Source organism: Schistocerca piceifrons, chromosome 7, assembly GCF_021461385.2.
Source record: "Schistocerca piceifrons isolate TAMUIC-IGC-003096 chromosome 7, iqSchPice1.1, whole genome shotgun sequence".
Classification (NCBI taxonomy): Eukaryota; Metazoa; Arthropoda; class Insecta; order Orthoptera; family Acrididae; genus Schistocerca; species Schistocerca piceifrons.
In genome coordinates, this window is record NC_060144.1 from 484,833,190 (window position 1) to 484,859,949 (window position 26,760).

Genomic DNA, 26,760 nt, shown 5'->3' on the forward strand with positions numbered 1-26,760 from the left:
TGGAGCTAAAATGCTAGTACAGACAGAGCATTACCATTTATTTGGTGTGTGTCTTGTGTGCTTTCAAACACTTACACCTACACTGCCAAAGACATTTTATCTCTACCTTGAATTGGGCGAACCTCCATTGGAAGGTATTTCCGGGAGTATGTAGAGGGTGACAATTATTGAACTATATGAAATAAAATCGTCGTAACTTCTGAACGGTTTGCGTGAGTACATTTAAACTGCACGGCTGGGCATGGGGCATGATGGGAATTGTGCACACATGGTTTGGTTTAGCGACGAAGCCCACTTTCATTTGGATGGGTGCGTCAACAAGCAAAATTGGCGCATTTGATGGACTGACAATACGCATTGCGCGACCGAAAGTTTCTTCACCCTCATCGGGTGAGTGTGTGGTGTGCAATTTCCAGTGGATGTTCCTTGGTGGCACGGTGACTACGGAACGTTGCGTGAAGGTTTTGGAAGACGATTTCAACCCAATTATCGAAACTGACCCTGATTTCGACGAGATGTGGTTCATGCAATACGGAGCACGACCCCATCGAAGCAGGGGAGTGTTTGATGTCCTGGAGCAGCACTCTGGGGACCGCATTCTGGCTCTGGGGTACCCAGAGACAAATGGCATGGGTCGCGATTGGGTGGCGATTGGCCGCCATATTCTCCGGATCTGAACGCGTGTGACTTCTTTTTGTAGCGCTATATTAAGGACAAGGTTACAGCGATAACCCTAAAACCATTACTGAGCTGAAAACAGCCGTTCAGGAGGTCATCGACAACATAGATGTTCCGACACTTCAGCGGGTCAAGCAGTATTTCGCTGTTCGTTTGCGCCACATCATCGCCAATGGTGGCAGGCATATCGAACATGTCGTAATCTAAATATGAATATCTGTACTGAAGTTTACATGTTGAATAAAGTGTGTGCACTCCGTAGTTTGAAACTAATTTATGTTTTCTTTTTCCCCGATACAGTTCAACAATTATCACCCTGTGTGACCTTGTTCCTTCCTTATCCCGTCAGGGATTGTTTTCTGCAGTTGGTTCTCTTTCAGCAGTACTACTCTGTTTGTCTTAAAAATGGAGGAGGCTAGGCGCCCGCTCGTCTGCAGCGTAGCGCGGCGGACTCACCTCCCTGGCTCGCAGCGACTTGACGGGCAGCCGCGCGTCCTTCAGGCGGCCTGCGGTGGTTCCGGACTCGGGAGCGGAGGCGGGCAGGCAGGGCGCGCTGCGAGCGCCCGAAGCCGCCCCCGCGCCCGCCCCCGGAGGCTTGCTGAACTTGGCGGGCAGCGGCGCCGTAGACGGCGGGGACGGCGCCGCCCCCACCGCCCCCGCGGCCGCAGTCGCCGGGCGAGACTCGTCTTCGTCGTCCTCGTCCAGGTCGAGCGAGTCGAGGTCCCGCGACAGGCTGGTGTCGTCGACGAGCGTGACGCGGCGCTGGTGCACGCGCCGCCGGAGGTCCTTGGGTGTGAAGATGCCCAGGCCGGACGGGTCGTCAGAGGGCCCGGCGCGCGGCGCCAGCGAAACCACTCCGGGGGCGGCGGCCGCTGGCGTGGCGCTGGGCTGCAGCACGCGCCCACACACACACCTCTTACCCAACGGCCACCCCGGCGTTTTCGTCTACATTGTAAGTTAACGAGCATTGCGCTCTCATTTAAATATATGACCGAAAGAGTCCAGTATTCAGCAACGCATATTTTCACCAGCAACCATTAAGAGTTTAGTTTCAGACAAGGCACAATTTAAACATAATTTAAAAGAATTTTTGGTGGCCAACTCCTCCTATTCCATACATGAATTTCTCAACAAGTGCAGTAGACCATTTTAATGAAAATTAATTATACTTTAATTTTTTACAATACTTGGTTATAACAGCCAAGTAACTACTTACTGTGTGAATGATGGATGTATGGAAGGCAGATTTAAGTCTTAAGTCTGTAAATAGTGGAGGTTTAATTTTAAATCTTGTACATAATCTGACTGTTCTTAACTGAGGATCACTGAAATGAATAATTTACTTTAATTTTTCACAATACTTGGTTGTAATAGCCAAGAAACTAGCAAATATCTGAATGATGGATTTAATGAAAGCAGATGTAGGTATTAAACCTGTAAATATTAGAAGTTTCAATTTAATTCATGTACATAATTTTACTGTTTATTGACTGAGGATCATTAAAATTAATGAAACTCAAGTTTCTCTAATTACATTTTTGTACTGTGTTTATCTGACATGTTACACACCCAGGAGGATTCCATCTTTTATGGGTCTATGGAATGAATAATTAATCTAATCTAATCTAATCTACAGGAATTGTGAAACGAACCCTGTCGTCCAGGACCACGTGCCACAAAGCGCGCAGATTCACTACGAGATGGGGAACTTCACAGGCGTCTGTTGTTTATTGAGGCCTAAGCGCTGTAGTGTGCGAGTGAAACAGACGAGAACCTACGTCGTAGGGAAACGCAGTAGAAGCCGTTTGTGGCCGAAGAGACGTAGCAGTGTTAAATATGACGGATCTAAGAACGGCCAGAAAGGGAAACATTTATGAAAATGCAGTCACCACAGATTTAGAAAACATCGTTCTTGTGAAACACAACTATCACAACACACACGAAGTATTGTTGGTATTGACATGGGATTTCAAATTAATTCCGTATTTCTAGATTTCCAAAAGGCTTTTGACACTGTAACACACAAGCGGCTTGTAGTGAAACTGCGTACTTATGGAATATCGTCTCAGTTATGTGACTGGATTTGTGATTTCCTGTCTGAGATGTCACAGTTCGTAGCAATTGACGGAAAGTCATTCAGTAAAACAGAAGTGATTTCTGGCGTTTCCCGATATAGTATTATAAACCCTCTGCTGTTCCTTATCTGTATAAACGGTTTAGGAGACAATCTCAGCTGCCGTCTTAGGTTGTTTGCAGACGGTGCTGTCTTTTATCGTCTAATAAAGTCGTCAGAAGATCAAAATAAATTGCATAACGATTTAGAAAAGATGTCTGAATGCTGCGAAAATTGTCAGTTGACCCTAAATAATAAAGGGTGAGAGGTCATCAACATCAGCGCTAAAAAGAATCCCTTGAACTTCGATTACACGATAAATCAGTCAAATCTAAAGGCCGTAAATTCAACTAAATACCTAGTAATTACAATTCCGAACAATTTAAATTGGAAAGAACACACAGAAATGTTTTGGGAAAGGCAAACTAAACACTGCGTTTTACTGGGAGAACACTCAGAAAATGTAACAGATCTACTAAAGAGACTGCCTACACTACGCTTGTCCGTCCCCTTTTAGAATACTGGTGCTAGTTGTGAGATCCTTACCAGATAGGATTAACGGAGTATATCGAGAAAGTTCAAAGAAGAGCAGCACGTTTGGTATTATCCGGAAATAGGGAAGAGAGTGTCATTGACAAGGTACAGAATTTGGGGTGGACAGCATTAAAACAAAGCCATTTTTCGTTACGATGGAATCTTCTCACGAAATTTCAATCATCAATGCGAAAATATTTTGTTGACGCCGACTTACATAGGGAGAAACGAACATCATAAAAAAATAAGGGAAATAAGAGCTCGCACTGAAAGATACAGGTGTTCGTTTTTCCGCGCACTGTTCGAGAGTGGAATAATAGAGAATTATTGTGAAAGGTGATTCGATGAATTCCCTTCCAGGCACTTGTGAGATCTGCAGAGCGCCCATGTAGATGTTGCGGGCTAACATCCCAAAGATGTTCGGGCTCACATGCGGTTCCTCTTCGTCGAAATGTCTTGCCCAAACTCGTCTAGATGTTGAACCGGACGTGTCGCATTACACGCCCTAAATTAGACACTTGCGACTCTTTGGTTAAATTATCTATCAGATGGCAAGTTTGTAGAATACAAAGTTGACATAACACATAATAACAGTAATAATAATATCGGAAACTAAATTAACGACCCATAAATGATGTAGGCCACACAGCTGCGATTTGGTTAGAATAATGTTTATTCAGAATGCAAACTAATAGCGAAAGTGGTCGTATTTAGAGGTACTGTTGCATTCGGGCGCACATCCATTTGACACAGTTCGATCATTCACAATCTCATCGCGAATTGCAAGTCCACTACTCCACCTCGTTAACTATGCGAAAGATTAGATTTCACACCAGGTGCGCGGCTGCTCACCGCTCAGAGACTAAGTCCCGCGATACCACACAACGCGAAATTTTCTAAGTCTTTTCACTTCCTAGCTTCCTAAAGACCGACCGCCCGCATTCGCTCTGTATCCGAATTGTACTCTTTCGCGTCTGCCATCACCCAGTGGTGAACGGGTGGTACACATCTTCTTCAACACCGTCATCCATATACCGTTTAATTTCACGCCCTCCTCCTTACGACTGAAATTATTAGGGTGTTTAGCGATTTCGATTGCCTCCCTGTAGAGCCTTTCGTAATATCCGCTTGTGGCGGCTAGTACTTACGTCTCCTCGAAACGAATATGGTGGTTCCCTGGCTGGAAAGCATGCTTCGCAACAGCTGATCCTTCCGTTTCTCCTCTTCTACAGTTGCCCTTGTGCTCTTCCAAACGTTTTGAAACCGTTCTTTTAGTGGTACCCACATAAACATATCAAAACGTTTGGAAGAGCACAAGGGCGATTGTAGAAGAGGAGAAACGGAACGATCAGCTGTTGCGGAGCACGCTTTCCAGCCAGGGAACCACCATATTCGTTTCGAGGAGACGCAAGTACTACCGACCACAAGCGGATATTACGAAAGGCTCTACAGGGAAGCAATCGAAATCGCCAATCACCCTAACAACTTCAGTCGAAAGGAGGAAGGCGTGAAATTAAACGGTATATGGATGCCGGTGTTAAAGAAGATGTGTACCACCCGTCCACTACTGGGTGATGACAATGGCGATCGACGGCAGCGGACAGCGGCCAATTGCACTGACGTTTTCAAAACACGTGACGTCACGCCGCGGTGCGGGAGCGCGCGGACACTGAATTTAGAAGCAGTCAGTAGCGAGCCAGTGGGTGTGTTGGACCTTCCATCGAGCTACAGACCCCCTTGAAGATGTCTCCCACAGGCGGGGACGAAACGTTGGGAATTGACACAGAATTCATCAACCGACCACGGCATAACAGCCCGGATAATTATAATGGACAGGTTTTCTCAAATTATCACCAATACCGTGGACTCACAGATCTGTGTCGTGTGTGTTCCCTATGCGCCAGTTTTGTATAGTGCCACGTTGTGTGGCACCACATTCTGCAGTTATCCTTAATTTGTGAGCACGAGCGTAGTAATACGCGCGCAGGGAATGCAGCGGGCGTACTGTACCTTGGAGAAACCGTGCAGTGCAGGGTGGTTGGAGAGGCGGTCGATGTCCTCGGTGTCGTCGGTGGCGGCGGCGCGGTCGACGCGGCAGTCGAACGCCGTCTCGTAGATGTGCCGGCGCGCGCGCGGCTGCCCGCTCATGTCCAGGTACTCGTCGTCGAGGTCCGCGTCGCTGTCGCTGAAGCGTGCGTCGTCGCCTAGCGGAGGCGTGGCCTGCTGTGGCTGCGGCTGCCCGGGCTCTTCCGTCGCACTTCCGCCCGCGCAGGAACACGACGCCACCTGCCGCACGGCGACGTTGCTCCAGCAACCAGTAATACGCTTTCTGTCGTCTTTTGTCGAAGGAAGGAAGGAAGGAAGATTACGGTTTGTCGTCCCGTCAAGATGGAAGTCATTAGCGTCGAAATACAAGCTCGGCGTGTTTCAAGGATGGAGAAGAAAATATGTCGTGCCAAGGAACCATCCCGGTATTTGCCTGGAGTGATCAAGGAAAATCTCGGAAGACCTTAACCTGGAAGACTAGACGAGGACTTCAACCATCGTTCTCCCGAGTCCAGTGTACTAACCAATGTGCAGCTTCACTCGGTGTTTCTATCTCATTTTAAGTCAGCAGTGTAATACGTATTTTTAGGTCTGTGCCAGGGCACGAACAGTGCCGGGCTAAGCAATGTCGGTGCCACTTCTTTCAGTACACCGAAAAACAAGTCCAAAGATGCAAATTTTACTTTTTTTTTACTTGATGCCTAGTTTCGGGGTGAGACCCAGTTTAAAATCATCGTAACATAGTCAAAAATTGTATTTCCGAAGACGTGAAAACCGTGTCAGAAACGTGCAACGAACACTTACAGCACATGCAGATAACTCATATTTGTAGGCGCTGTAGCTGTTCGTTGCACATTTTTGACACGGTTCTCACGTCTTCGGAAATACGATTTTTGACTATGTTACGATGATCTGAAACTGGGTCTCGCCCCGAAACTAGTCATCGAGTGTAAAAGCGTAAAATTTGCATCTTTGGACTGGTTTAACGTTGTACTGATTAACAGAAGTTGCTAGAGGAATGAACAAAACAATCTTTGCTCGCTTTGGCCGACATTGCAAGAGCAGCAACGCGCACATGCTAGCTGCTCTGCAATGTCTGTTAAAGAAAGTATTCGGTAAAAAAGTTGATTTATTCGTATCTTATAGCCTCATTCAGTCGTTTCATGGTGTAGTGGCTATCGTTTCTTTAATGGTCATAGTTACTGTTATACTTCGAAAATATGTAATCCACCAAACGAAATTCGAAAAGACTGCATTGAAAAGTAGGAAAGTAAGAGTCGCGATGACTTTAAGTTTCGTGCATCTTAGGTTATACATTGCTACATACGAAATGTAGGTCATACATTGCTACATACGAAATGTAGTTAATGTACTCAATTTTTGTAGGAAAATGAAACACCTATAGCTGTTCTTCTTGTTGCTCTTGTTGTTGTGGTCTTCAGTCCAGAGACTGGTTTGATGCAGCTCTCCATGCTACTGTATCCTGTGCAAGCTTCTTCATCTCCCAGTACTTACTGCAACCTACATCCTTCTGAATCTGCTTAGTGTATTCATCTCATCTACGATTTTTACCCTCTTCACTGCCCTCCAGTACTAAATTTGTGATCCCTTGATGCCTCAGAACATGTCCTACCAACCGATCCCTTCTTCTGGTCAAGTTGTGCCACAAATTTCTCTTCGCCCCAATTCTATGCAATACGTCCTCATTAATTATGTGATCTACCCATCTAATCTTCAGCAACCCTCTGTAGCAACACATTTCGAAAGCTTCTATTCTCTTTTTGTCTAAATTATTTATTGGCCATGTTTCACTTCCATACATGGCTACACACCATACAAATACTTTCAGAAATGACTTCCTGACACTTAAATCTATACTCAATGTTAACAAAATCTCTTCTTCAGAAACGATTTCCTTGCCATTGCCAATCTACATTTTATATCTCCTCTACTCAGACCATCCTCAGTTATTTTGCTCCCCAAATGGCTAAACTCATTTAATACTTTACGCGTCTCATTTCCTAATCTAATCCCCTCAGCATCACCCGATTTAATTCGACTACATTCCATTATCCTCGTTTTGCTTTTGTTGATGTTCATCTTATATCCTCCTTTCAAGACACTATCCATTCCATTCAACTGCTCTTCCAAGTCCTTTACTGTCTCTGACAGAATTAAAATGTCATCGGCGAACCTCAAAGTTTTTATTTCTTCTCCATGGATTTTAATGCCTACTCCGAATTTTTCTTTTGTTTCTTTTACTGCTTCCTCAATATACAGATTGAATAACATCGGGGATAGGCTACAACCCTGTCTCACTCCCTTCCCAACCACTGCTTCCCTTTCATGTCCCTCGACTCTTATAACTGCCATCTGGTTTCGGTACAAATTGTAAATAGCCTTTCGCTCCCTGTATTTTACCCTTGCCACCTTCAGAATTTGAAAGAGAGTATTCCCGTCAACACTGTCAAAAGCTTTCTCTAAGTCTACAAATACTAGAAACGTAGGTTTGCCTTTCCTTAATCTTTCTACTAAGATAAGTCGTAAGGTCAGTATTGCCTCACGTGTTCCAGTGTTTCTACGGAATCCAAACTGATCTTCCCCGAGGTTGGCTTCTACTAGTTTTTCCATTCGTCTGTAAAGAATTCGTGTTAGTATTTTGCAGCTGTGACTTATTAAGCTGATAGTTCGGTAATTTTCACATCTGTCAAAACCTGCTATCTTTGGGGTTGGAATTATTATATTTTTCTTTAAGTCTGAGGGTGTTTCGCCTATCTCATGCATCTTGCTCACCAGATGGTAGAGTTTTGTCAGGGCTGGCTCTCCCAAGAATGTCAGTAGTTCTAATGCAATGTTGTCTACTCCCGGTGCCTTGTTTCGACTTAGGTCTTTCAGTGCTCTGTCAAACTCTTCTCGCAGTATTATATCTCCCATTTCATCCTCATCTACATTGTCTTCCATTTCCGTAACATTGTCCTCAAGAACATCGCCCTTGTATAGGCCCTCTATATACTCCTTCCATGTTTCTGCTTTCCCGTCTTTGCTTAGAACGGGGTTTCCATTTGAGCTGTTGATATTCATGCAAGTGATTCTCTTTTCTCCAAAGGTCTCTTTAATTTTCCTGTAGGCAGTATCTATCTTACCCCGAGAGATATACGCCTCTACATCCTTACATTTATCCTCTAGCGATCCCTGCTTAGCCGTTTTGCACTTCCTGTCGATCTCATGTTTGAGACGTTTGTATTCCTTTTTGCCTGCTTCATTTACAGCATTTTTATATTTCCTCCTTTCTTCAATTAAATTCAGTATCTCTTCTGTTACCCAAGGATTTCTATTAGCCCTCGTCTTTTTAGCTACTTGATCCTCTGCTGCCTTCACTATTTCGTCTCTCAAAGCTACCCATTCTTCTACAACTGTATTTCTTTCCCCCATTCTTGTCAATCGTTCCCTAATGCTCTCCCTGAAACTCTCTACAACCTCTGGTTCTGTCAGTTTGTCCAGGTCCCATCTCCTTAAATTTCCACCTTTTTGAAGTTTCTTTAGTTTTAATCTACAGTTCACAACCAATAGATTGTGGTCAGAGTCCACATTTGCCCCTGGAAATGTCTTACAATTTAAAACCTGGTTCCTAAATCCCTGTCTTACCATTATATAATCTACCTGGAACCTGTCAAGCTTCTACCATGTATACAATCTTCTTTTATGATTCTTGAATCAAGTGTTAGCTATGATTAAGTTATGCTCTGTGCAAAATTCTACCAGGCGGCTTCCTCTTTCGTTCTTATGACTTCATTTATTGTACGGCTACAAGCTTCGGTGCTTCTGTGCACTGTCTTCAAGGCTTATCTGATGCTAAAGGGATTAACATTATCTGTTAACGCGATGCATCAGTGGCCAACATAACTGGTTTACGCAGACTATCTGTAACTGCAGTTGATGGTTGGACAACATCAAAGTTACAGGTAGTCTGCATAAATCAGTGAGATTGGCCACTGTTGCACCATGTATACGGATAGTGTTAACCTCTTTAGCATCAGCTAAGATATGAAGATAGTGCACTGCAGCACCGAAACTGGTAGGCATGCAATAAATGACATCGTAAGGACAGATGTAGGTGTTTCATTTTCTTACATAAGTGAATGGCCGAAATCCCCTAGATCTCCGATCACGAGGATGGACATACAAATCCTGAATTTTTATTTAAGCTTAAGAGGAGATATATCTATCTTTAATCTAAAAAAATGGATTACTTTGAGAACATTTACTTCTGTTCTCGTGGGAAAACTATACAGCGAGAGTGAACTCCCCATGGCATCCATCGTATCTCATAAAAAGATGGACACATGGAAACAAGTTTTTGTCAAATGATTCTATGCAAAGAGCAGAGTATTTCGCCTTACAGTTAACATGCGAAACTTTCTTATCTACACTCCTGGAAACTGAAATAAGAACACCGTGAATTCATTGTCCCAGGAAGGGGAAACTTTATTGACACATTCCTGGGGTCAGATACATCACATGATCACACTGACAGAACCATAGGCACATAGACACAGGCAACAGAGCATGCACAATGTCGGCACTAGTACAGTGTATATCCACCTTTCGCAGCAATGCAGGCTGCTATTCTCCCATGGAGACGATCGTAGAGATGCTGGATGTAGTCCTGTGGAACGGCTTGCCATGCCATTTCCACCTGGCGCCTCAGCTGGACCAGCGTTCGTGCTGGACGTGCAGACCGCGTGAGACGACGCTTCATCCAGTCCCAAACATGCTCAATGGGGGACAGATCCGGAGATCTCGCTAGCCAGGGTAGTTGACTTACACCTTCTAGCGCACGTTGAGTGGCACGGGATACATGCGGACGTACATTGTCCTGTTGGAACAGCAAGTTCCCTTGCTGGTCTAGGAATGGTAGAACGATGGGTTCGATGACGGTTTGGATGTACCGTGCACTATTCAGTGTCCCCTCGACGATCACCAGTGGTGTACGGCCAGTGTAGGAGATCGCTCCCCACACCATGATGCCGGGTGTTGGCCCTGTGTGCCTCGGTCGTATGCAGTCCTGATTGTGGCGCTCACCTGCACGGCGCCAAACACGCATACGACCATCATTGGCACCAAGGCAGAAGCGACTCTCATCGCTGAAGACGACACGTCTCCATTCGTCCCTCCATTCACGCCTGTCGCGACACCACTGGAGGCGGGCTGCACGATGTTGGGGCGTGAGCGGAAGACGGCCTAACGGTGTGCGGGACCGTAGCCCAGCTTCATGGAGACGGTTGCGAATGGTCCTCGCCGATACCCCAGGAGCAACAGTGTCCCTAATTTGCTGGGAAGTGGCGGTGCGGTCCCCTACGGCACTGCGTAGGATCCTACGGTCTTGGCGTGCATCCGTGCGTCGCTGCGGTCCGGTCCCAGGTCGACGGGCACGTGCACCTTCCGCCAACCACTGGCGACAACATCGATGTACTGTGGAGACCTCGCGCCCCACGTGTTGAGCAATTCGGCGGTACGTCCACCCGGCCTCCCGCATGCCCACTATACGCCCTCGCTCAAAGTCCGTCAACTGCACATACGGTTCACGTCCACGCTGTCGCGGCATGCTGCCAGTGTTAAAGACTGCGATGGAGCTCCGTATGCCACGGCAAACTGGCTGACACTGACGGCGGCGGTGCACAAATGCTGCGCAGCTAGCGCCATTCGACGGCCAACACCGCGGTTCCTGGTGTGTCCGCTGTGCCGTGCGTGTGATCATTGCTTGTACAGCCCTCTCGCAGTGTCCGGAGCAAGTGTGGTGGGTCTGACACACCGGTGTCAATGTGTTCTTTTTTCCATTTCCAGGAGTGTATTATGATATAAGAGTAGCTCCAGATTTTTAAATGGAGAAGTGTAATTTTTTGTAGGCCATAGATAGACGAATGTAAATTAATGTGGGTTAGCAGCAACATAAGTGAAGAAATTACATGTTATTCTTATATCGAGAATGAACTTTTTCATGAGATATTGACCTGTATGATAATCTATTTTCTCTACGGTGAGTAGTCGACAGAATTCTGCAAGTCATCAGAGTGGTCACAACTTCAGAGCTACGAAATAGTCATTTGTCTCGTCGAGGATTACCATTCTGGAGCCAAAAAAGTCCTTTTACAAACCACTTGCAATTACTAAGCAAGATGAAAACAGATTTTTGTGCTTAACACATCAAAAGATATTTGTTCTGTATAAGTTCAGCAATTCACTCTGAATGGGGTTAGGAACAAAAATATTATGCGCTGAATACTGTGAATTGTTTTCATGTTTCTCAGATACTGAATTATAGGAATAAAATCCATTGGAAGGCTTCAGCCACCGTCTGGGCTTATGCTCCGTCTCTAATGACCTCGTTGCTGACAGGACGTTAATTAAATCCTGATCTTTCTTCGTTACTTCCTTCCTCAGAATACAGAAGCGCCATCACTGTTGAGTTCTGAGTATTACGTACGCCTCTCTTAATCCAAGTTTAATTTCGCTTCTTTTGATGAAAGCCAGCTGAGCTTAGAAAGTTTCACCTCAGTTTGATGCTAATGCAGTTACAGTTGTGGCAGAACCCAACAAGCTAATGGAGACAATACAGGGCAATAGCTTCAGAAAAAGCTCGTTCCCAGTATAAAAGTAAACGTATAAGTTCTTCACCAGCCACTGATGATTCTAAAAAAAAAATACTTTACCCACTGGAAAAAATCTGTAGTTATGTGAATATTTTTCTTTGGAAATCTTGAACAATATTTATGAAATACTGTGGATGTCATGAGCAATGTACTCTCTTGGGTGGAAGAGAGTGCGCTACATAAAATCCACACTGAATATATAGGTATACTCCCACGATTCACCCACAGCAATGTACGATCTAAAGTGCACATAGTGTAAAATCATAGGGATTTCTGTAATTCGTTGCAAATCGTTAGAATTTCGCGGAGTGGGTTACCTGATTTCGAAATATCACAATAAATATGACCACTGACGAAAAATGCAGTTCACGATGTAGCTAACATATGAAGCTGTAAATAGTATAAGAATCAACACGTTTCCTGATTAGTTTCTTTAACTTTGTTTCTGAGAGAATGCATATCAGTGAGAGTGCATGTGACACAAAGCAGCTGAGTTGCTGGTATTATTGCTCCAACTGGCAGGCTAACCAGCGTTCTGTGTGTGCAACTGCAGGTGCAAATAACTGCTTAACATCGCGGCGAAGTCAGCATACAGGTGAACGGCTTTCACTGTGTTGTCACACTTAGGGAATTGATGACTGGTGGGGATTTGAAGTGCATTCATTCTGAATGTGAGTCCAGTGTACTACGTCTGCATGAAGTACCACGATCTTTTAAAAAATTCTTAACTTGGAAACTATTAGAGACAGAGAATTGTGGTTTGTTGCAAAACGTTTATCAGCTCTCAAAGCTTTTTTGCTTTCTCCTTCGTAGCAGATTTGACATGGGGTTCATCAAAATGGCGCCAGACCAGGAGAAAGCACAATGTGTCATCCGGTGTGCAGAATCCAAATCTGTGACAACAGTATTCCAAAGTTATCGATATCACTATGTGAGGGCACCACCGGCAGAAGTAAGGGTAATGAAATTGTTCAAAAACTTTAAAGAGATAGGCAGTGCCAAAAACCATCCTCGAAGTGGACATCCTCCTTTATCCCAAGCGCTTATTCATAGGTTGGTAGGTAGCTTGGTTGGTTGTTTGGTTGGTTGAGTTGGGGAGGGGACCAAACAGCGAGGTCATTGGTCCCATCGGTGGGGAAGGGAGTCGGCCGTGCCCTTTCAAGGGAACCATCCCGGCATTTGCCAGAAGCGATTTAGGGTAATCACGGGGAACCTAAATCAGGACGGCAGGACGTCGTCTTCCCGAATGCGAGTCCAGTGAGCTAGTCACTGCGCCACCTCCTCAGGACACTTATTCATAAAGTGCAAGCTGCATTTCAACGCAACCATCAGAAGTAAACTCGTCTTGCATCACACGAACTGCAGGGAGACAGATCGTCTGTGCATAAACTGTTACGTAACCGGCTATGCCGTTTTATGTAGAACGTGCAAACGATGCAAGCCTTGCAGCCAAACGATCATCCTCTGCATTATGCATTCCCGTGTTCCATAACGGTCTTCACTGAAGCTATGACTAACTGAAAACTGTCATTTTTCAGAAGTAGCAATGTTCCTCATTTCAGGACACGTGGATTGCTACAATGTTAGGAATTAAGGCTTCAAAAACACACACAACATAGGTGAAGACAAACATGACAGAATGAAGCTTAATATTTGTTTCACAAAGAAAACCATAGCGGGACATGATTGTTTGGACATGCTCTGACAGCTACTGCTTACCATAGATCGAAGAGCTGCAATCGTCTTTCATCTTCCAGATTGGTGGGGCGCCCGAACACTGGAGTTTGGACGTATGGGATGTGCTGAATGACATATTTGCTGAGGGTTGGATGGGTGGCATAGTCCCATCGCACAGCCGCTAAGCTCTCCCGGTGTCAGACGATTAGATTTCTTTCTGTGGGGTTAGGCCAAGGATTGCGCGCAAACAACACAAGTCAATGACACGGCTGCCGTTTGTGCACAAATCAACGAAGCAATCGTAACTGTTGGTGCTACGTTGCTGATCCACATCAGAAGAACAGTAATATCGACTTTTTATTCTACGAACGACGAGTGGGCCACGTACTGAAATTCTGGCATAACAGAAAAACAACTCTGAGAGTTGATAAACGTTTTACAAAAAAACATGATGCTCTACTTCTAATAGTTTCCAAGTTATAAACTTTTTGAAGTGATTGTGAGACTTAGGGCCACCTGGTATTACCACTGAACGACCTCATTTGTTTGAATAAAATAATTATTTAAATAAAAATAAATTTATAATATAACATGTTATTTAATTAGATCAAAAAGTATAAACCAACTTTTCCCAGCCTCATACAGATTCCTAACCCCATACAGATAATTCTAAAAATTTGTGATTCCTGAAAAAAAAATATTCTTGTAAGATTTATAATAAAATGCATGAGACTTTATAACGAAAAGCATGAGACACATGGAGCAGAACCAAACTATTCATGCATCAATTACGTTCTGTGTGCGCGCCGGTTTTTCATTTTAAATCTTACAAATATTTTATAGCCATTCAGAATCGCAAATTTTCAGAACTATCAGTATGTGGTTAGAAACCTGGGTGGGGCCAGAAGAAATTATTTCGTAGATTTAGTGTGATTTAGAAACGTCTAACAATAAAAATTAATTTTTATTGAAATAATTATTATTATTGTGACAGGAATTTGACATGGATTGTGAACAACTTAAAGATCCAACAGCGTCTAGTCATCTGGCCAACGGCTTTGAATGTGGTTAGCTGAGTGTGAACAGAAGGCCAACAAGAAGAGGAAAATGGACACTAGAGATAGCATGGCAGAATAACGAAGTTCAAAAAGCGTAACCCAGAAGCGAAAACGTAAGGCATAGCGAATTGTGAGACTAAACCAACTGTTTTAATTGGAAGGAGAGGAGCGTGCAGCGAATATACGACTGAAGGCAGTTTTTTTTTAATTTTTATTTTATTTATTTATTTATTTATTTTTTGGCATGTTGTGTCCAAAGAGTGATCGCCTTTGGCGATTTTTCCTTCTGGAGTGGCAAGGTGTGAGAGGTCAGCGCTGCAGAGGTGTCAGTATCGCTGGCTGAAGCATTGGGGCCGTCTTGTGGCCATCATCATATTTTATGCATAAAGCTTGGAACGCAATCCTAAACTACATGCACAACATGCCGCTTTTGTAGGCAGCCTAAATTTCAGGTGTTTCCGAACCTTTCCTCCTCCATCCCCACCTCCGTGGGACTACACTGCCCGAAAAAAAGAATTAGTGTACTTGGAAAGACGATGTCGATTTTGATCTGACGATGGCATATCCCACCTGGGCGATAGTAGATGTACTGATAATGGTTTTAACATCGTCCACCAACTGATAGCGTAGTGGCATAGCCACCAGAGCGCCATCTGTGCCTACATTTTAATAGGGAATAGTCACAGACAGAAGCCTCAATGTAGTGCAGATGTGTGAAGCAAGCAGGCAACCATGCCACAGAGACACACTCATGCTTCCGTACAGCCAACCTAGCGAGTTTGAAAGTGGTCAAACTGTGGCCTTACGAGTGGTGGGATGGTCCTTTCGTAGAACTGCCACACAAGTTGGACATGCTGCGTCACTTGTGCAACGTCGCTGGTATCAATGGTCACGTGAACATTCTCACACTCACAGACGAGGTTCTGGACATCCACGCAGCACAGATGCCCACCGGGATCGTTATATTGCAAGGGCAACGGTGGCAGAACGTACAGATAGCACAGAAAAGACGGCTTGTGAGCCAAGATGTATCGACACAAAGTGTTGCGAACTGTTTATCAGCAGAGGAAATATGGGCATGCACAACTCTAGCTCGTCTTCCACTGATACCACAGCATCGACGTGCATGGCTCAACTATTACCGCTAGAGCATCACTTGGAAGTTGGAATGGCATGCCATTGACTTCAGCGATGAAAGCAGATTTTGCCTGTAAGCAAGTGATGGACCCACCCTTTGCCTTACCATCTGGTATGCGATAAGCTACAACCCTTGTTCACCTTCGGGGTGTCTTGAGGGGCGGCTAATAAGCAACTGAATGTTGTTAAGCCCGTTCTTTTGCCGTTCTTGCAACACGAATGTGGTGTTTTGTTCCAACAGGACAACGCTCGCACAGTTCCCGTGAAACTCAAGGTGGTCTGCAAGATGTGCAGCACCTTCCCTGGGCAGCACAATCTCCGGACTTGCCTCCAGTCTAGCACGTGTAGGATATGATTGGACAAGAAGTGGCCCATGTGACTCGTCAGCCAACAACTTTTATAGAGCTAAGTGGACAGTTCGAGCAGGCGGACATTACGTATCACAGGACTGTATTAGCCATCTGTACAATCGACTGGACGCTAGAGTCAGCGCCTGCATTGCCGCCCGTGGAGGTTACACCACGCACCAATGTGTGGTTTTCAGCATGGGCTGTAACTCAGAACCACTTGTGCTATTGATCTGTAAATGTAATCATTTCATGTACTCCATATGCACTGTTGAATCAACAAATCTTGGGTGAATTTGACACCTCTAAATTGGTGTACTTTTTTTTGGTATAAGGATCAGACAGACTGCATTGTGATTCAGTTTCGAGCTACGTTTAAAATTTCAAGTCACTATTGTATTGTATTGTATGTTAACTGGGATCCTAGAAACGACGAAGAGGCTCCATCCCCGCCGCAGCCGCAGTGGTCCACAACCCCACGACGACTTCCGCAGTCCACTTCACCCCTCCGCCGCCCCACACCGAACCCATGGTTATTGCGCGATTCGGCCCCCGGTGGACACCCCAGGGAACGTCTCACACCAGACGAGTGTAGCCCCTATGTTTGTGTGGTAGAGTAATGTTGGTGTACGCGTACGTGGGGAACTTGTTTGTGCAGCAATCGCCGATTTTGTGGAACTGAGGCGGAATAAGGAGAACCAGCCCGCATTCGCCGAGGCAGATGGAAAACCGCCTAAAAACCACCCGTAGACTGGCTGGTTCACCGGACCTCGACACAAATCCGCCGGGCGGATTCGTGCCGGGGACCAGGCGCTCCTTCCCACCCGGCCAACCGGGCGGGCTTCAAGTCTCTAGCTCATCGGGTAGCTAGTTCAGAAACAGATGTAAAATTTGTACTTAACGGACAGATGGACAAGAAGGTGACCTAATAAAATAGTGTTAAAAAGAAAAAGGAGGGCAGGTGGTTTGTGGTGCTGACCTGCTGGTAGGCAGCGACTCGTCGGTGCTGGGGCGGCATGGGCGCATGTCCCCCGGGCTGTGGGGCTGGCTGCTGCTGCTGGTGTGTGGAGGGGGGCGCCTCTAGCAGCAGCGCCGCCAGCGGCGTGGCGTCGAGGCTGGCGCTCTTGCGGTAGGCGCGCGCCCCTGCCGCAGCGCTCGGCCGCTGCTGGCTGGTGGGGCACGAAGGCGCGGCTGCGTCGAGGCTCACGCACTTCCGGTACCCCTGCACACCACACGGCTCGCTTCAGTACGCTGCCGCCAGACGCTCTGCAGAGTCGGGCAAGAAAACCTGATAACGGGATCGGGGCGGAGAAAGGCAGAAAATTTGAGCGACTGCGGAGAAATCAGGAAGAGTGTCCCACAAGGTTCAGTTTGGGGTCCACTTTTACTCCTTATATACGTGAATGACCTTCCACATAAAATTCATCAATCAGAATTGATAGATTTTGCGAATCGAGGAAAATTTTTCATGCAGCTACTCGACTGGTTTGAATCATATTTAAGAAACAAATAATTCAAACAATGGCGGAAAGGCGGAAAATTTGAGTGACTGGGAAGAAATCAGGGAATCCCACAAGGTCCAATTCTGGGTCCACTTCTATTCCATAAATATGTGAATTACCTCCCACTTAAAATTCATCAAGCAGAATTAGTACTTCCTGCAGGTGATACTACTACTGTAATATATCCCATTAGTGAGAAAGCAACTGAAGTGATAGTTAGTGATGCTTTTCAAAGAATCATTAAGAGATTCTCTGAAACTGGAATGTCCCTAAATTTTGAGAAAACACATTATATTCAATTCTGAACAGATAGATAGCAACAACTGATGCAGTAACATTTGCCTGTAAACAGGCTAAAGCACTCTAAATTTTTAAGAGCACATACTGATTAAATCTGTGATTGGAAGAAACATATTACTGGGCTGTTCAAACAATTAAGTTCAGCCACGCATGCTCTTCATGTAATTGCTAGTCTTGGAAACAAAAGAATCCACCTCCTGACATACTTTGCATATTTCAACTCAATAGGTGATAAACGTTTTACAAAAAACCATGATAATCTATTTCTAATAGTTTCCAAGTTATGACTTTTTGAAGTAATTGTGGGATTTAAGGACACCTGGTATTACTACTGAACGACCTCTTTTGGTTGAATAAAATAATTATTTAAATAAATTTATAATATAACATGTTTTTAAATTAGACCAAAAAGTATAAACCAATTTCTCCCAGCCTCATACAGATTCCTAACCCCATACAGACAATTATAAAAATTTGTGATTGTGAAAAAAAAACTTGTATGATTTATAATGAAATGCATGAGACTTTATAACGAAAAGCGTGAGACACTTGAGCAGAGAGAAACTATTCATGCCTGTTTTTCATTTTAAATCTTACAAATATTTTATAGCCATTCAGAATCGCAAATTTTCAGAACTATCTGTATGTGGTTAGCAAGCTATGTGGGGCTAGGAGAAATTACTTCATACATTTTAGTGCGATTTAAAAAGGTCTAAGAATAAAAATTTATTTTTATTGAAATAATTATTATTGTTGCAAACGATTGTGACCGGAATTTGAGACGGATTGCGTACAACTTAAAGATCTAACAGAGTCTGGTCATCTTATGGAATATGGAATAATTTTCTGGGTGAATTCAGAACTTTTAAAGAAAGTATCGATTTCACAAAGGCGGGCAATAAGAATAATAACTGTATTTCCGCCGCAGTCGTCATGTAAGTAGCTTTTCAAGGAGTTGGCCATTTTAACTGCAACATCACAACACATATATTCGCTAATGAAATTCGTCATAAAGACTCCACCGCAATTTAACGAGAACAGTGAGGGCTATACATATTAAACTAGAGGTAAAATGACTTTTATTCATAATAAATACTATAAGTGGCTCAAAAAGGAGGTCAAAATACAGCAACAAAATGTTTTGACCGTTTGCCCAATACGATGAAATATTCTGACAGGTAGCAAATCAAGTTTTAAATATAACCTAAATTCGTTTCTCCGGAACAAGTCCTTTTATTCCATAGAAGATTTTCTAATTAAAAACTAGTGCCCGAATAAAAGGCAACCTAATTTTTAATTTTAGTTGTATGAGTAGGACTAAATAATCATACATTCGTCAATTTTGACAGTAATCTTGTTTACATATTCTGTAAACTGACTCAGTCCATAACGTTTCGATAAAAGAATCGTTCGAATGATTTAACTAACTAAATAGGTCGCAAATGCGTCATTGTGAAGCTACATCTATGAAGCGACAGTCAACTGGCGACTGGCGTGCGGAAGTGTGTGCATTACATTACCACTGGGACGTGCGTATGTGGTATGGTATCACAGAACCAGTGGAAATTTTGTGGCTGTGATAGGTGTGTATCGATGTCCCACTGCTAAAGAAAAGTCTGTTAATGGCTTGCAGAATTCTTATAATTACAAATTAGGCCTGTAGGTTGCACTAGCTTCAAGTGTCGTCGTAACCCTATGCTCGCTAGATGTGTCACTCTTTATTATTCAGTAAGGTAACTGTCTCACATTTTATTTTTAGACTTTTGATCATTTGAATTCACTGACATCATTTAATTTTTACCTGAACCATCTTCTAGCGAGAGATTACACGTGAGGGATACCTACAAACTGAAGCTGAGACGGAAGGAGGTGCGGAGGATGTATTAAGAGAAAGAAGGAAACTAGAACATTGTGTATCTAGTGTAAAACTGCTTTGTGCCACATCGCGCCTCAAGTAGCGCAACCGATGTGACTCTCACATGAGACACTTGAATCTGCACGTAATAATAAAGAGTTTGTCATTTGGAATAATCCACCGAAAAGCTAAATATTTGCAATCATAAATACGATCCAAATGCATTTCTGAAAAGACATAACATAAATGAAACTCCAGGAAAATCATTCATTGCATTACCACATGGACATACACGTTCCACATCATGCGTTGGAAAAGCAAGTGCCGAGAAATAGTCCGGTTTAGCTGAACTGTCAAAGCTAGGCAAACTTGAAAATAGCACTTTAGTACGACAGTAACATAGTCTACGTGTGGTACTGTGAGAGAAGTGTTGTTAATAACGAAATGTAAAGGCCACACGTTTTAATGTTTGCTAGTGTATAGAGAGCACGAACGAATTTTTATTCTGAGAACTACAGTAGATCGGTAAGACTGAAGTAGGACAATAGTGAAAACGAAACCATAAATTAAATTTAAATCTCTTCTTTTCTCAACTTACATTTTTTGCAGGAAATATCTGAAAGTCCTGTCTCCAACAACGCTACAAATTTGACGTTGGATAACTAATAACATTCGTACCATTTCGAAAATTTCTAGTATTTATTTAATTATGAACATGCCCCCTTTACAACGTAATGGTACATGTTTGAAGGTTAACTTCAAATGCCACCCATAGAATTTAAGATCAGCCAGGATAACACAAATTAAGCCGTTACGTCATGTGCCTTAATTTAAAAATACAAAATTAGAATTGATCAAAACTTAACAATTAACTTAAATATGATATTTATATCTATATGCACGTATATGAATTTTCAAGTTATTTACAATTAAAATGAACATTGAAGTAGGAATAAATTCACTTTGTTTTGTGAAATAATCTGATAACTGTGTCAATGAATAGGAGTACAAATTTGTTAGCATTCTAGCATACATCCAAGTTTTTCAGGGTATTTGTGAGGTTATAGTTGACACCGAAGGATTTTCATGCTACCGGGAATCTTACACAAAGTTGTAAAAATTTGTTGTGAATTTATGAACCAAGTCTTACACATTGATAGCCATTCATCGTCCTTTCCCAGTTATATGTTTGCTGAGAGTATCCCTCTCTGTAGTTAAATTACTACCGTCTAAAAACAAGCTATCAATAGTTTTGTCTTCTCCGTTCCATGTGTGCAATGCGCCTTCAGTTATTTTTAACCGTTTGTAACAGAATTTCAGTTTTCCATGGCCTTTTAACACGGTGATAGTGGTGGCTCAATCATTAAACTTGGCGGATCGTATGAAATTACGGTTAACTATTTCCCACCGTTTGTGTTTCGTCTCCACTAAATCTCCCATTTGTTTCAATACGCTTCTCTTAGTTTGTTTCATCGTTGCAAGTATCAGTAAAATTCTGGTATGTTGCAAATGATTGTTGCGGTCTCAGAAATTCTCTCGACCAGATCTTTACGGTTTTGACTACCACGAGCTCGCCGCTGATTGGCTGTCCTTTTGTAGTTATATCTGTGGTGACCTCGCATATTTTTGTCGACTCGATTTCCCCCAGCCTGCTCTGACATCATTGTTAGGTGGTTGTTCTCCATGCTGTGTACAATTATTTCCCATTTTTATAGTATCGTTGGTTCTAATATCATTAATTTGCTCATTTGTAATTGTATTATATCGTTGGAATCATCACATCCATCGGCAGGAGACGGAACCTGCTAGCAATTCACAGTTCAAATTATGATTTTTCCCTTGAGTCAAAATTTTTTAGGGACAGATGAATAGCTAGCACGTCCGTTCGCCCTCAGTCACGTCTGCAGTGCTCCTTCCTGTAAAGCACAGTTGTCTGTGAACTGTCGACAGAGGACACCAGGTTAATCTCAGTCGACGCCCATAGAACATCAAGCTTTCCCAGTAATTGGAAATGGCGCGCCTTTTCTGACGATAGCCACGTTTTGTTTGGTCCAAAAGTTGGCAGTAGTATGCAGCCTTCACAGTACGACGTTCACGGTGAAAATCGATTAGAAGAACTCCTTTAAAAACAAAAGAGACTGTTGCAAGAACATTATGAAGACCCACATTTACGCTCCTTTCAAACTCTGTCAGGTGGCGATAAAGCTTTCTCATACGAATACGCGACATCTCCGAATCTTTCACAGTTATCGCGCAACGTCTGACGCTATTCGCGTCAGGTAAATGTCCTTCCAGGCCTGGTAACAACGCCAAAGACGAATAACACTAACGCACTCTACTGGCTGTTCAATCTGGCACAGGTAACTGCAAGTATTATTGTGTAAACAATGAGAGTATACATAACAGTCGATGACGTGTACATGTACTAAGTTAATAATGACACCCGACCTTGTCTTCTAGGTGCTTCACTTACGCGGGAAATTCATTCGTAGTCATTTAGTACGGAAGGTAAGGCTTTTTTCCTGGAGAGGTTACTTCCCTACCAAAACAACCTACTCGCTCATCAGTTTACAGGTAGACTACAACAGATCGATATGATAACTGTGGGCAGGTCAGAGGGAGCGGCCAAACTTATTCTACCAGTGATTGTTGCTATGACAGCTTCCCCGTAGCTGTCCATCGCTTTGTTATTCCGGTTAAGGTGTAGGAAAGCTGGTGGGAGCGGCGCCACGTGTATGTCTACCTGTTGCTGGCGGCGCAGAGAGGGCGCTGGCAGCGGCGGGGGCGGCGGCTCTGGTTCGTCGCGCTCCCGGAAGAGGTCGGCGTAGTAGTAGGGCGATCTGTTGCGGCGCTCGGCCCCCGCGACAGGCTGCGGCGGCTGCAGCTGCGTCTGCTGCGGCACCAGCTCAGCTTCCTCGTACCACTCCCCGCTCTCGTCGAGAGCACCCTGCAAGCGCGCACACCAAGTTGCAGCATGCAAAAGCTCGTGTAGACGATCAAATAATGCTGCTACGATCGACGTGTTTGTCAAACAAAGTTTGGGTGTGACTTGTGTGTCAAACGAAACCGTGTACGACGTGTTTGTCAAACGGAGTCATTGTTTGACGTTGCAGCATGCAAAAGCTCATGTAGACGATCAAATAATGCTGCTCTGATTGACGCGTTTGTCAAACAAAGTTTGGGTTTGACTTGTTTGTCAAACTTAATCCGAGTACTACGTGTTTGTCAATCGGAGTCCTTGTTTGACGTGCTCGTCATACGAAGTCCGTGCTGGACTTCTTTATCAAACTGAGTCTTTGACAAACTTGCTTGTTAGACGAATAGTGTGTCTGGCTTGTCTGGCAAGTGGGGACGGCGTTTGACCTGTTTCTCGAACAATGACAGTGTTAGACGTGTTTGTTAAAAATATTCACTGACGTCCGATTTGACAGACTAGCTTGACTGTTTATGCCTAATGCTGTCAAACAACAGTCGGTTGCTTGCCAGACTTCAAAATGATGGCTGTCCTAATGTTGATATTTTGCAGCGTATTTATAGCGAAAAAAGAATTTTTATTGCTGTTTCTCACTTTATATCACGTGTTTCCACAGTTTTCGTAAACGTTACTGTAGAATTATACTGACAAAATAAATGGTTGCCGGCTATTACCAAGATGGTAGAGCTGTTGCGCCTTTTCAGTCCAAATATTACACAGAAACGCGTACTGAACAAAAAAATCAATATTCTATGCACGATGTACGAAAGGGTGGGCAACAAACAATAATGTACTGCAATACTTCATTTATTACTTAACATGTTTCCACAGCATCTTCACACGCTGTGAGAAATGAAATGCAGGCTACAAATTTGAATCTTAGATAAATGCTCCAGTTGCCAGGTACCTAGAAGTTATAGATAATCGTCAAGAAAATGGAATACATTTTCGCATAATTATAGCTTTTTATTTTCTGAAGTAATTCCAACAAGTTTGACTGTCCATTCGGTGAAAGTCGATGAAAGCATCAGGTTTCGAGTGTAATGTTTTCTTTAGCAGATTTTCATGCATTTATTTATCTCTCACTTCCAACTAGCGTAGTTTTTCTTTCCCTTCTTTATACACACTGCTAAAACCAATGTGAGAAAAGTTTTGTCTGCATTGGTAGTTCCCCTTGTGTCAAAATACATTCAGCAGGTAAACTGCTTCAAAACTGAGGTTAAGTTTGACAAACACGTGGAAAGAAAATAACATATTTGATAAATAAATTAGATCTTTAATAGCGTCCCACCCAGATAATTCTACATTACTACCTCTTGGCAGTGACGTAACTGTGATGGGCGAAAGAAATGTGGACAGGAAGAGGGGGAAGCAGAAGAAGAAGAAGAAGAAGAAGAAGAAGGAGAAGGAGAAGGAGGAAGAGGAGGATGAGGATGAGGAGTTGGCAGGAAAACAGAAAGGACGTATGAAAGGAAATCTTGTAAGGACCCGGACTGAGCTGCGTTGCGCAACGGTTCCGTAAGACCTCCTTTTCACTGCTGCGGAGACATTTCTCCATTCTTTTTGACTACTAGATGTAGCCATTTTCGCAATGCCAAGTCAGCCAATACAACAGTGCGGAGCGTACCTTTTGCGTTTGTTGTTTTGTTTATTATGGCAATGCATGAATCGGCAATGAAACAATGGAAAAGGAAACGTTTTAACGTTGCAAACAGTGTGCCTTTGGACTGCGTGATTTTCTCCTAGTTTCAGTTTACACGAAAGAGCTTCAAAAAGAATGTTACACATGTCATGCCACCCTAAGGCCATTGCCCAACAAGAGTGGCGCATTGTCAGAAGAGATAACGTGCTGTGGTTACCTTGCAGACACATTTATGCTGCAGTATGGATAATAGGTGCTTTACAGGGTCAGAATAAAGCGTCGCGGCAACTGGAAATGTAGTCCAAAGTTGAAGTGTGCGGCGGAGTACGATTCTTGCGGGTGAAACATCTAAATTAAAGACAAATTCATCGTGGAATTCTGAAGGTATATGGATCAAGTGCCATGTCGCTTACCCTTAAATAAATGGTGCTAACAATTTGACCAAGGTCGGACAGACATGGTTTGTGCTGATCGGGAAGGAAGACCATCAAGCACAGACGACAATGTCCAGTCAGTTGAGGAGTTGATTCGCAGCAGTTGCAGATTTTCCGACCTTGGGAACGTTCACACAGCAGTTCTCGAAATGCTTCGTGACCTACGAATGGATTTCTGTCGTCGAAGAATCGAGCGGCTGGTAGGACGTTCCGATTGTTCCTTACAGAGACTTGGTAATAATGTTGAAAAATAGTATCAGGTATCTGTGTCACTTCGATGTTTATTGCAGGTTTCAATAAAAGTTACTTGGTCCGCCATAATAACGTGTGCCGTAACTTTTTAAGTCCCCTCGTATCACACAAAAACAACTTACTTAAATTTGCACCGTTCACTTACTTCATTTGAAACGCCTCATTTCATTTTACTAACAAGTTAGAGATGTAAACGGTTTGAATGGTATGGAGTTTGCAATTGGAATTTTGATGACTTCTTGTTGAAACAGGCAACCAAAAAGTCCCAGACTAAACACCCACCTAAAATAGTCAACAATTAAAGAAAAGCACTTACATTGTAATTTTGCTGTAATAACGCATTCAAATGTAGGAAACTAACAATGACAATTGGAGGAGGAGTGGGATGGGTATTAAACAAAAAAGCGGTTTCCTTTAGGGGGAGGGGAGCATGGAAGGAAGTTGGGTATAAAGCCGAAGTTTGCCACAGACGTCAGTTATCTTTGTTACAAGACTTTCTCATACTCCTTCTGTACCCACTTCTATCTCGTCATTTAACGAACTTCGCTACTCTCACGTTTTAACTCTCACTTAAAATCTATAAAGCAAGGCACTCTGCCCAATTTTCCATACCTGATTACCTTCACCCACATGTACCATAGTCCAACTCATTGTAAGTACACCTTCTGAAACCCCTGGGATCGACTTAATCTCGAATCGAAACTTCCTGTTGTACTTTCTATTACCGAGAACCTTGGCGTATTTCCGCACGTATACCAGGAAATGCCCCACCTTCCATCACGCTGTATGCACGGGGTACGACGCTCTACGCGGAGCAACAAAGGCAGCCGGGTTGCCTGAGTAGCAGGCGTACGCGGCGAGATGACATTATAGTTCCGGTCCGGCGTACGGAGACCGTCGTCTTTGCCGCATTATTTTGCTGCGTCGGTCACTTGGGCAGCATTAGTGCTTTGCTCACTATAGTTCTGCCCATCGGGTATATAGTGGTCTGCACTTACCGTCGACGGCAGAGTGAAGTGGAGGATCAAGTCGAACTCAAATGCGGATTCAGCTGGTTTACTTCCGATGGCCGCCGCTCGCCCACCCAATTCATCGCTAAGCGAATGGACTTCGAATTTTCTGGACGTTTAACTTAATCTGACTAGGAATTTGATAGAAAGTTATTACTAGTCAAATATTGTCTCTAACGTTGGTATTCCTTAGAACAGAGTTAAGTACTGTATATACTTGTTCAGTAACAAATGTTGTCAGGACTGATAATGTTTTATGCGCGATGAATACAGCACCTCATCTCTGAATCATTTCCTGAAATCTAACTTTTGCATCAGAAGTGAGTTTCACTACTACTTCCGCCGTGAACGAAGGCACCAAACCATCCTTTTTCTGCTTAACATGAACTGTATCCGCCTTCGGAACACTAGCATTCCATCCATTAATTCCTTGCAATGTACTCGTCCAGCTCGTATACCATCTTCTTCAATCCCACATCCTTACTGAACCAACCTGGTATTACAACGGGTCCTCATCATCACCTCCACAGAACAAGAAGGAACGTACATCA

General features: G+C 43.6%; 1 protein-coding gene across 1 annotated transcript in view; it reads right to left on the reverse strand.

The window, feature by feature from the left end:
* The window catches only part of LOC124709036 (SH2 domain-containing adapter protein B), a 134,194-nt gene extending 108,356 nt beyond the window's left edge, over nt 1-25,838 (reverse strand). Inside the window, exons 1-6 of the mRNA XM_047240683.1 lie at nt 25,812-25,838; nt 22,641-22,766; nt 17,220-17,462; nt 5,291-5,611; nt 1,330-1,566; nt 1,135-1,281 (exon numbers count right to left, since the gene is read on the reverse strand). Of these exons, the coding sequence (XP_047096639.1) occupies nt 1,135-1,281; nt 1,330-1,566; nt 5,291-5,611; nt 17,220-17,462; nt 22,641-22,766; nt 25,812-25,838 (1,101 nt within the window). The remainder of the gene's footprint in view (nt 1-1,134; nt 1,282-1,329; nt 1,567-5,290; nt 5,612-17,219; nt 17,463-22,640; nt 22,767-25,811) is intronic.
* Between the last annotated feature and the right edge of the window lie 922 nt (nt 25,839-26,760).